The 12,201-nt window shown below is 46.2% G+C and overlaps 1 protein-coding gene across 1 annotated transcript in view; it reads left to right on the plus strand.

The window, feature by feature from the left end:
* The first annotated feature begins 3,057 nt into the window (after positions 1–3,057).
* The window catches only part of LOC109868836 (GDNF family receptor alpha-2), a 77,939-nt gene continuing 68,795 nt past the window's right edge, over positions 3,058–12,201 (plus strand). The window contains exons 1-2 of the mRNA XM_031803303.1: positions 3,058–4,085; positions 6,810–7,109. Of these exons, the coding sequence (XP_031659163.1) occupies positions 4,046–4,085; positions 6,810–7,109 (340 nt within the window). The 5' untranslated portion in view covers positions 3,058–4,045. The remainder of the gene's footprint in view (positions 4,086–6,809; positions 7,110–12,201) is intronic.

Here is a 12,201-nt window from a genome sequence, read left to right on the forward strand (position 1 = left end):
GAGGCTGAGTCCCCAAACAAAAAACTCCCCACCTCCTCCTGTACCCAGTCCTGAGTCTTGTTAGGTGTGTCCCCACCCAACAGAAGTTGAGGGCCTGGGGGAGACCAGCAGCAACCCAGAGGTTTCTCCTACCCCCATCACTCTCTTGACCATCCCCTCCCTCTCACTGTCAGCCAATCGCACCCTCCTCTTCATTCTCTTCTTTGGTGATGGCGGCAGTGGAGAGATACCACCCTCCCCCCCTGCCAGCTCCTCCACCATACCCCTCATCTCTTCCACCAGGGCACTTTCCCCCCACTCCACTTGCTCTTCCACCGTCTCCTTCTCCACCACTCCTCCCTCGCTTTCTTCTCTCTCATGCTCCTCCACTCGGTTGCCTTCTTCCGCCGCTTTTCCTGGTTCTCCTACTCCCGTGCCTTCTGTTTCCTTCTCTCTTCCATCTGCCGCTTCTTGATCCTCCACCTTCCTTGCGGCCTTCCCCTCTGGACCTGTACTCTGGTCATGAGGCGAGCTTCCTTCCCCTCCTCTTCTTCCCCCATCCCCCGCTCCTGCTCCCCCCCCCAGCCGCAGATGCATATGACCTCTGACGAGCCGGGCACCCCCGCCACAGGTGTGCTGACGAGCCACACCCGTGGCACGCCTTAGGCTTGTCACAATCCCTCGCCTCGTGTTCCTCAGATCCACAAAATCTGCATTTTCTTGTGCTGCACGAGGCGAATATGTGGCCGTAGGCCATACAGCGCCTGCAAAATGGGGGCTGACGTGCATAGAACAACGTCCCCGTCAGCCCCTAGGGAGAACATAGCAGGAGGATGGAGGTGGCCACCATGTCCCTTTGGGTCCTCTCTGAGGAGGGCCTGGAAGCCTCTCCTCCCATTCCAAAACCCAAGGGAGTCTTTGAGGTGCTTGCTGAGGAGACGTTATCCATGTATCTCCCCAGAAAGGCCCTCACCTCTTCGTCCTTAACATATGGGTTGTAAATGTTGACAGTTACAACCCTAAAGTTGTTCTTCGCCAGGCTTGTTATTTCATAGTGGCTCATCGGCCTCTCACCTCCCACTGCTCTTGCCCTTCTCAGGATATCATCGTGTTTCTCCTCTGTATATAGTGCCACGTCGTATGCTCCCTCCAACGAGTTGCCTTGGAAACAAAACACGTCCTTCACCGTCAGCTTTAGAATCCCCATCAATATTATCCTTCCAAAATGTTCCCGTCCTAAAGGCTCCAACTTCTTTTCCTTCCAAGCAAACCGAATCGTGTTGGCCAGCCCAATCCCAGGGACTGTTGATGTATTTTGCACCATCTCCGCAAGGAGAATGGCGCTCGTTCTCTTCTCTTCCAAAACAAGGAAAAAAGATAAAACCAAAGTGACTGAGCCTATCTTGTGACAACAAACACAGAGACAGGAACAATCACCCACAAAACACTCAAAGAATATTGCTGCCTAAATATGGTTCCCAATCAGAGACAACGATAAACACCTGCCTCTGATTGAGAACCACTCTAGGCAACCATAGACTTACCTAGACTACTTCACTAAACCACAATCCCATAAACTACAAAAAAACCTAGACAAAACACACCACATAAATACCCATGTTACACCCTGGCCTGACCAAAATAATAAAGAAAACACAAAATACTAAGGCCAGGGCGTGACACTGTCTCAAATTAAGATCCTATCTGTAGCATCCTCCGCTGCACAGAGAGAAAATACCTTGAAGATTAGAACACACTGAGAAGGAAACAACTATCTTTCTGCTCTTATAATGGTACTGGCATAGAGAGAGAGATAGTTGTATTACCCAATGTGTAAAACAATCTCCTCTCATCTCCTCCAGAAGGTTGCTTGTTCAAATCCTGGATCGGCAGATACATTGTGTGTGATTAATCAGTAAGATAGTTTCAGATCCTAGGTACCATCTCCTGCCCTTGTACCCTTAAGCTCAAACAGCCCCAGGGCATCTAACATGCCCATTTAACATCACTCCATCATTATCACTGATGTATCCTTTAACTTCAGCTCATTAATCAGCCTTAATTATTCATTAGACTTAATTGTCTTTCTGCCCGCTTGGGTAATTAAATTAAAGGTCCGGCTCATTGGGACTGACCCCACTGTCTTCCACTGGGAAGGGGGGAGGGAGAGAGGGGTGAGGGAGAGAGGAGGAGAGGGATGAGGGATGAGGGGAAAAATAAAGAGGGGAGAGGGAGAAAGAGATTGACAGAGGAGAGGAAGAGATAATGAGAAAGATAAAGACAGAGGAGAGGGAGAGATAATAAGAAAGAGAGATGAGAGGGAGAGATAATGAGAAAGAGAACGAGAGAGGAGAGGGAGAGATAATGAGAAAGAGAAAGAGAGATGAGAGGGAGAGATAATGAGAAAGAGAACGAGAGAGTAGAGGGAGAAATAATGAGAAAGAGAAAGAGAGAGGAGAGGGAGAGATAATGAGAAATAGAAAGAGAGAGGAGAGGGAGAGATAATGAGAAAGAGAATGAGAGAGTAGAGGGAGAAATAATGAGAAAGAGAGTGGAGAGGGAGAGATGATGAGAAATAGAAAGAGAGATGAGGGGGAGAGATAATAAGAAAGATAAATAGAGTGATATGATGTTAGTGAGGAAAGAGAGTGATGAGAAGAGAGAGAGTAATATTGGTAATGATTTAACTCATACTGGGAGGCGGTGTTCTACTAAGCTAACATATGGAATTGTTTTAATATGGTTATACCATGGATCATTTTGCTATTCGATTTTGAATATTAGGACCCATGTAGGAATATCATTTTTTTTTAAATATAAATGAAATATCTCTAACTTAAACCATCGGAATTGTGTGGGGATTTTTGTATTATGTGTGTGTGTTTGTGTTTGTTTGTGTGTATTAGCCTCACTCGCTTTGATGAGTGCCCTACACCCCAGGTCATGCACTGTCTCGGTTCTCTATATAAACCAGTGTGTGTATGTCTGTTTGTGTGTGTGTGTATATAGGCCTGAGAGTGTTTGGGTGAGTGTGTGTTGTGTAAAACACGCTTACTCTCATATCGTTCGCGGTGACTTGCACAGCCCGGAGGGCCGAAATGCAACATCAGTTAGAGAGAAAGAGAAAGAGAAGGAGAGAGAGAGAGCGAGAGCGAAAGAAAGAAGTAGTTTTCCCATGATAGAACACGAGCTGCTTTTCTCCCGCTGTAACTGAAAGGCGTGCGGACAGGGTCTAGGCTCTGGGAGTGAATTAGAACTCTCCGCTATATCTATTACCGGGTAACTGTCTCCCCGGGTTGGAGGGTGTACCACCATCACATACACACTCCCGGTCTCGGAAGTTTAATTGATTTAAGGACAACTGTATTAAACAGCCATCGGCTGCCTCCACGAGTCCGGAAGAACCACCTAGTTAGAAATAGCATACTACTTGCTGTCTGACGTCCTCTCTGTCGCTCCATCTCTCTTTTCTTTCTCTTTCTAGCTCACACACGCGCGCGCACCTTCCTCTATCACACACTAACACTGGAAAGTTTGATTGCGTTGGCTCGTGGTCAAGAAGACAGCGTTTTTAACGGAATCAGCCAGTCGATGTCAGAGAGACCATCCCTCTCCTGGCCCGGAACAGGGCACCCTCGAACCGTTTAACGGATACCGGGACAGCCAGCGAGCAGGTTTTTGGCTCCGCAGCGGTTCCTGTTTCGCATGGACAGCTGTTATTAGCGGGGAACTTTCTTTCCAACTCTTGCTCCTTCCAGAGAGGATGTTAACGTTATCAGTCTATTTCACATGAAAACACCCCGTCAGAGTGTGTGTGTGAGTGCGTCTGTGCGTGCCTGTGTAACCTACTATATGTGTGTGTGGTTTCAAATGAAGACCTGAGTTCGTGTGTGTGTTTCTGGGTTCGTGTGGCGCGGCTCTGGTTTTTGGATTATTAACCGGCGAGGAGCAGTGTTGGAGATGTGTCTCTGTTTTACCGATTTACCTATTTATTTAGCCGTTAACGGCTGAACCGGACTGCTCGCATTCGACTCGTGACTTCAGGATTACTGCTCTGGAACCTGCCATGATTCTGCTGAACCTTCTCAGCGTGCTGGTTCTGCTGGGTGAGTACACTCACACACACACACACACACACACACACACACACACACACACACACACACACACACACACACACACACACACACACACACACACACACACACACACACACACACACACACACACACACACACACACACACACACACACACACACACAGGTAAGAGGGCATCCACTCCACGACCACAAATTCAGTTAGGGATATAACTGTAAGCAGTCATGCCTCCACCTGGTGCCTTGCTGCTGCTGGTTAGGGTTTTAAGAACGTATAACCTAATCATTTACAATTATATGACCTCACGTAGGCATAGTAAGCATCTGAAAGTGATTTAGGGTTTTTGCGTAGCACAATAGTTCTTTGGAGTGTGATGACGTACACGCTCTCCCTTCTGGTAGGATCTGACGGTCAAAGGGACAGAGCATGGGGCATCTTCCCTCCGCCTCAGCTGCTTGCTCAAGTGTGTGCGTGTGTGGGTGCATGTGTGCTCCTGCACGTATGAATCTGGTTGCCGCTGTGCCTGAGGACTCGGCTCGCGCGGCAGAGCTGTCCTTGGTGCTGAAATCTGTTCACGGTAGTGGCGAGAGACTATGGTCTGTCACTTTTCAGCCCTCAGCGTGCTGCCTGTTCGTCTGTCCAGTCGTTGCACCATGTGATCCTATGAATGTTTTATAGATTAATCTGGAACACATTACTAACAAATCCAGAAGTTTATGATGTGTTCCTATATTTACATGATAGGCATTTTCACCAGTTGTTGTCATAGATTTATGTTTTAGGTGATTTAAAATGGGGTACGAGAGAAGAGGAGAGAGGGAGAGGAGGAAGAGTGAGAGGAGAAAGAGACTGGAAGAGGTGAAAGAGAGAGAGAGAGAGAGAGAGGGGGAGAGAGAGAGAAGGGGAGGAGAGAAGAGGAGGAGAGGATAGTGCTAGGAGAGAGTGAGAGGAGTGGAAAGGAGGGGATGGGGAGGAGAGGAGGGGATGGATAGAAGAGGAGAAAGTAGGGTAGAGGAGAGGAGGAGGGAGAAGATGAGGATGGACAAGAGGAGATAAAGGATGAGGAGAGGAGGAGGGAGGAGATGAGGATGGACAAGAGGAGATAAAGGGAGAGGAGAGGAGGAGGGAGGATGGAGGATGGAGGAGATGAGGATGGACAAGAGGAGATAAAGGATGAGGAGAGGAGGAGGGAGGAGATGAGGATGAACAAGAGGAGATAAAGGTAGAGGAGAGGAGGAGGGAGGATGGAGGAGATAAGGATGGACAAGAGGAGATAAAGGATGAGGAGAGGAGGAGGGAGGAGATGAGGATGGACAAGAGGAGATAAAGGATGAGGAGAGGAGGAGGGAGGAGATGAGGATGGACAAGAGGAGATAAAGGATGAGGAGAGGAGTATGGAGGAGATGAGGATGGACAAGAGGAGATAAAGGATGAGGAGAGGAGGAGGGAGGAGATGAGGATGGACAAGAGGAGATAAAGGGAGAGGAGGATGGAGGATGGAGGAGATGAGGATGGACAAGAGGAGATAAAGGGAGAGGAGAGGAGGAGGGAGGAGATGAGGATGGTCAAGAGGAGATAAAGGATGAGGAGAGGAGGATGGAGGAGATGAGGATGGACAAGAGGAGATAAAGGATGAGGAGAGGAGGAGGGAGGAGATGAGGATGGACAAGAGGAGACAAAGGGAGAGGAGAGGAGGATGGACGAGATGAGGGTGGACAAGAGGAGATAAAGGGAGAGGAGGAGGGAGGAGATGAGGATGGACAAGTGGAGATAAAGGATGAGGAGAGGAGGATGGAGGAGATGTTACTGTCCCAGACAGTATTTGTCACAGTGGTGATTTTAGTGATGATGACATAAACACAGAACTCCCCTGTAAACAGCCTGCAGCCAGCTCTGTACTCAACAAGAAATCACTGTGTTTGATGTCCTTGGATAAACGTCTATTTTTGACTAGTAAACTGACTTAATCTCCCGACATCATGTATTTATGCACAAGGCTGACTGCGTCTTCCGACCTCCTGGGGACCTGCAAAAACGTCAAATTTCTACTTGAATCTGGAATGATCTTTCTGCTATACTGCTACCACACACACACACACACACACACACACACACACACACACACACACACACACACACACACACACACACACACACACACACACACACACACACACACACACTGACGCACATACTAACGCACACACACATACACACACACACACACACACACACACACACACACACACACACACACACACACACACACACACACACACACACACACACACACACACACACACACACACACACACACACACACCTTTGGCTGTTCTTTTCTAGCTTTGACCTTGAGGGAAAATTTTATATTTTTTTACACCAGCATGAACAAACAGAGTAATTAGAAAAAACATTGTTCTAATGTAGCTAGAAAATATTTTTCAAATAGATTATATTTAATGTAGTATATAGATTATATTTAATAATCTCCCAGATGGAGTGTGTGCTGTGTGGGAGTTTAACGTATATCATTACCTTATTTCCCCCAGATGGTGTGTTCTGTGTCTCTGTGTGTGTGTGGGTGTAGGATGTGGTGGTTAAAGTTAATCGTTAAAATGAATATAATGATGACATTTCGCCGCCAGACGCTGTGTGTGTGGGTTGTTAGGGTCAGGGTTAACTATTGTTAACATTATGACTAAACATTATTCCTCTTCTCTCTCCGCTGCAGGGTCTGTGTGTGTGGTGTGTGTGTGGGGGCATGGATGGAGGGAGCCGCTGGACTGCGTGCGGGCGTTAGAGCTGTGTAACGGGGACAGCCAGTGCAGCTCCAGCTACAGGATCATGCGCCAGTGCCTGTCAGGTGGGGCGCGGGATCGCCAGACCATGCTGGCTGGCAGAGAGTGCCAGGGGGCCATAGAGGTCCTACAGGACTCGTCGCTCTACGATTGTCGCTGTAAGAGAGCCATGAAGAAGGAATTACAGTGTCTGCAGAACTACTGGAGTATACACCAGGGCCTGACAGAGAGCGGTGAGTTACCTGGGCTACATGGCACAGTAGCACACACTAGGGCATACCTACGAAGGCAGTTTCATGTGTGTACTTTACTTTACTGACTTTATTGTCCCCATGGGGACATTTTGTTGCTGTGCCAAGTACACGTTTTAAAGTGGCATTTTAAATTCAAAACAAATTGACAATAGAACCTTCATAACAGTTTCATACCAGTACCTGCATGTCAGTGGAAAGGAATATTGTTCAATGATCTTACTGTTGAGGATAATCCAAAACATATTGGTTGGTTTTCATTCTTCACATTCCTCATGAATTATAATATAGTATCACTGATACATCCTGTTAGTTGGGTTGATGTGATTGGATATGACCTCCAGTGCCTCTGCTGGCTCAGAATTCAATGCTCCTTTTCTGTTTGTGTGTGTGTGTCCTCACTGCAGCTCTGTGGCACTTTGTGTCACACACACACACACACTCACTCACCCACACACACACACACACACACACACACACACACACACACACACACACACACACACACACACACACACACACACACACACACACACACACACACACACACACACACACACACACACACACACACACACACACACACACACACACACACTCTCTCTCTCTCGCTGGGCTGGGCTGGGAAAGCTGGCCTAGTTTAGTTTTTGCGGCAGTAGGCCTCATTAAGGAGCTTCTCCCTTTGTTCTCCCTTCCTCTCTGGATGTCTGCTGCCAACAATGCCTGCAACACTTACACAAACACACACACACACATGCAAGGGAATACACACATACGCTCACCCTCAGCATGAGTGGGGACACACAGAGCTCAAGGGCACACAGAGAGAGAGAGAGAGAGAGAGAGAGAGAGAGAGAGATTCTAATTGTGGGTGTGACTGTTATCAGGTATAATACAGTCATCAATGTGGCTCCCTGTTTGGCCCATGAATAAATCTTTGAAAACTAAAATGCTCTGTTTATATAAGCATCCTGTATGTGTGTGCAGAAATAAAGCTGAAAGGACAGCAGCGCAGTACTGGGTGTGTATGATACTCTGTAGTCTAGTCAGAAATAGACTGGCTCACTAAACAACACTTACTATGGGGAACAGGGTCTTAAAGGGAGAAGAGAGGGGAGGGGAGGAGAGGAGAGAAGAGAGGGGAGGGGAGGAGAGTTAAGGAGAGGGGAGGAGAGGAAAGGAGAGGAATGGAGAGGAGAAGAAAGTAGAGAGGAAAGAGACATTGTAAAATAATAGTGAAGACATCAAAACTATGAAATAACACACATGGAATCATGTAGTAACCAAAAAAGTGTTAAACAAATCAAAATATAATTATATTTGAGATTCTTCAAAGTAGCTACCCTTTGCCTTGATGACAGCTTTGCATACGCTTGGCATTCTCTCAACCAGCTTCACCTGGAATGCTTTTCCAACAGTCTTGAAGGAGTTCCCACATATGCTGAGACCTTGTTGGCTGTTTGTCCTTCACTCTGCCGTCCAACTCATCCCAAAACATCTAAATTGGATTGAGGTTGGGTGATTGTGGAGTCCAGGTCATCTGATGCAGCACTGCATCACTCTACTTCTTGGTCAAATTGTCCTTACACAGCCTGGAGGTGGGTCATTGTCCTTTTTAAACACAAATTATAGTCCCACTAAGCGCAAACCAGAAGGGATGGGGTATCGCTGCAGAATGCTGTGGTAGCCATGCTGGGTAAGTGTTCCTTGAATTCGAAAGAAATCACAGACAGTATCACCAGCAAAGCAGCCCTTACTCCTCCGTTCTTCACAGTGGAAACCACACAAGCAGAGATTATCCGTTCACCTACTCCGCATCACAAAGACACGGTGGTTGGAAGCAAACATCTCAAATTTGGACTCATCAGACCAAAGGACATATTTCTACCAGTCTAATCTCCAAGCAAGTCTCTTCTTATTATTGGTGTCCTTTAGTAGTGGTTTCTTTGCAGCAATTCGACAATGAAGGCCTGATTCATGCAGTCTCCTTTTTGATGTTATTGTGATGTGTCTGTTTTTTTCACGCCTTTATTTAACCAGGTGGCCAGTTGAGAACAAGTTCTCATTTACAACTGCGACCTGCAAAGCAGTGCGACAAAATCAACAACACAGATTTACGCATAAACAAATGTACAGTCAATAACACAAAAGAAAAAATATATAAAAATCTATGTACAGTGTGTGCAAATGTAGAGGAGTAGGGAGGTAGGCAATAAATAGGCCATAGGGGTGAAAATCATTTCAATTTAGCATTAATACTGGAGTGATAGATGTGCAGATGATGATATGCATGTAGAGATACTGGGTTGCAAAAGAGCAAGAGGGTAAGTAATAATATGGGGATGAGGTAGTTCGGTGTGCTATTTACAGATTAGCCGTGTACAGGTACAGTGATCGGTAAGCTGCTCTGACAGCTGATGCTTAAAGTTAGAGAGGGAGATATAAGACTCCATCTTCAGAGATTTTTGCAATTAGTTCCAGTCATTGGCAGCAGAGAACTGGAAGGAAAGGCGGCCAAAGGAAGTGTTGGCTTTGGGGATGACCAGTGAAATATACCTGCTGGAGCGCGTGCTACGGGTGGGTGTTGCTATGGTGACCAGTGAGCTGAGATAAGGTGGGGCTTTACCTAGCAAGGACTTGTAGATTACCTGGAGCCAGTGGGTTTGGCAACGGACATGTAGTGAGGGCCAGCCAACGAGAGCATACAGGTTGCAGTCGTGGGTTGTATATGGGGCTTTGATGATAAAACGGATGGCACTGTGATAGACTGCATCCAATTGGCTGAGTAGAGTGTTGGGGGCAATTTTGTAAATTTCATCGCCGAAGTCAAGGATTGGTAGGATAGTCAGTTTTCCGAGGGTATGTTTTGTGGCATGAGTGAAGGATGCTTTGTTGCGAAATAGGCAGCAGATTCTAGATTTAATTTTGGATTGGAGAAGGTTAACGTGAGTCTGGAAGGTGTTTACAGTCTAACCAGACACCTAGGTATTTGTAGTTGTCCACATATTCTAGATCAGAAACGTCCAGAGTAGTGATGTTAGTCGGGCGGGAGGGTGCGGCAGCAATCGGTTGAAGAGCATGCACTTAGTTTTACTAGAATTTAAAAGCAGTTGGAGTAATTCGACCATGAAGGCCTGATTCATGCAATCTCCTTTTTGATGTTGATGTTGTGATGTGTCTGTTACTTGAACTCTGTGAAGCATTTAGTTGTGCTGCAATTTCTGTGGCTGGTAACTCTAATGAACTTGTCCTCTGCAGCAGAGGTCACTGGGTCTTTCTTTCCTGTGGTGGTCCTGATGAGAGCCAGTTTCATCATAGGGCATGATGGTATCATACTTAGGTAGCCCTTTTTTCCCTCCTTTCAGTGTGGATAGTTGACTTTGTTTGTGGCACTTAGCCCCGTAAACGTCACAGTTGTTTCTTTCGTTTGTTGTTTTGTTGGCGACATTATAAAATAAAATAAAATGAACGCTCACAACGCTGCACTTTGGTCTACTTCCAACGACACCCGTGACAGTGTGTCAAAACGTTTATATAGATACAGTACCAGTCAAAGGTTTGGACACACCTACTCATTCCAGGTGTTCTGCATGTGTTTAAATAGCAGCCATATATTCACAGTGTTACTGCTGTTTCTAACGGCCTGAGTAACTGCTCCTAATCAGTGGGCCATCCTGTCTTGTAATGAATACATTGTTATGATTGTTTAGGACCATCTTGGTTGCAGATGAGAACTTTTATTTGTTGCATCTAATCTGATCATTTAGTTTGACACATAATGTAAGCACACACAGTCTTTTCAGGAATTAGAAGCAGCCAGTCCCACACTGATTGCTTAATTAGGGTTAGCTCTGATTGGCTGTTGACAGCTCTTGTCCATCATTGGACGGCTCTTTGTGTTAAGTGCTAATTAGACTGACTGGACTGAGCCCGATCTCTCTCTCTCTCTCTCTCTCTCTCTCTCTCTCTCTCTCACACACACACACACACACACACACACACACACACACACACACACACACACACACACACACACACACACACACACACACACACACACACACACACACACACACACACACACACACACACACACACACACACACAGAGAGGGAGCATGATTCATTAGGTATTATTCTCTGCGACAAATTGGGGAACGAAGAGCAGCTTGGTACTGCCAACACTTAGCATCCAAGCTAATAAATCAGCTTTTCCCCATTCACTCTAATGTTTCCTACTCAGGTATATAGCGATCAAGCTAATCTCAGGTTTCTAGTATTGACTCAGGTACTTAGCGCGCAGGCAAACACATCAACAAGGATAATTCAGGCTTTTAGCATCCTGGGCAGGCTAATCGATTACTCATTTAGTATTGACTCAGGTATTTAGCCTACAAGCTAATCACTGGGGTATGTAGCATTTGGGCAAATAAATAACTAATTTGCCATTCAAACTAATCAGGGAAGTATTTAGCATGCAGCGCTAATGAGTCAGTCTGAGGCAGATTAGTGCTGTGCCACTGAGGAATGGCACTGTTGTTCTCTGTATACTCACTTTTTTTTCTGTCAGAAAATACACACACACAATAGAGCAAAAAGGAACAGCGATTCATCAGAGAAATTATTAAAACAATCCAAAGACAGAACAGTCAGAAAAAGACGGTGAGAACGTGTGTGTGTGTGTGTGTGTGTGGTAGCAGAACAAAACTGTGCATTGTGTGGCGGTCCCTCAGGAGAGAGTTGAGAAACTACTCAGTATGCAGCTGAGCTAGAGGAGAAAGACCCACTAAGAACTCACACACACACACACACACACACACACACAGCTCGCTCATTGCACACACATACACACACAGCTTGCTCATTACGCACACATATACACACACACAGCTCGCTCATTACACACACAGCTCGCTCATTACACACACATACACACACAGCTCGCTCATTACACACACATACATACACAGCTCGCTCATTACACACACAGGCACACAAGGTAGGTAATTAAAAGTAACCATTCTCTTATTCTGCTAGCTTCACTCATTACCCTACTGTACTCTCTCTCTCTCTCC

This window comes from Oncorhynchus kisutch, linkage group LG23, assembly GCF_002021735.2.
Source record: "Oncorhynchus kisutch isolate 150728-3 linkage group LG23, Okis_V2, whole genome shotgun sequence".
Lineage (NCBI taxonomy): Eukaryota > Metazoa > Chordata > Actinopteri > Salmoniformes > Salmonidae > Oncorhynchus > Oncorhynchus kisutch.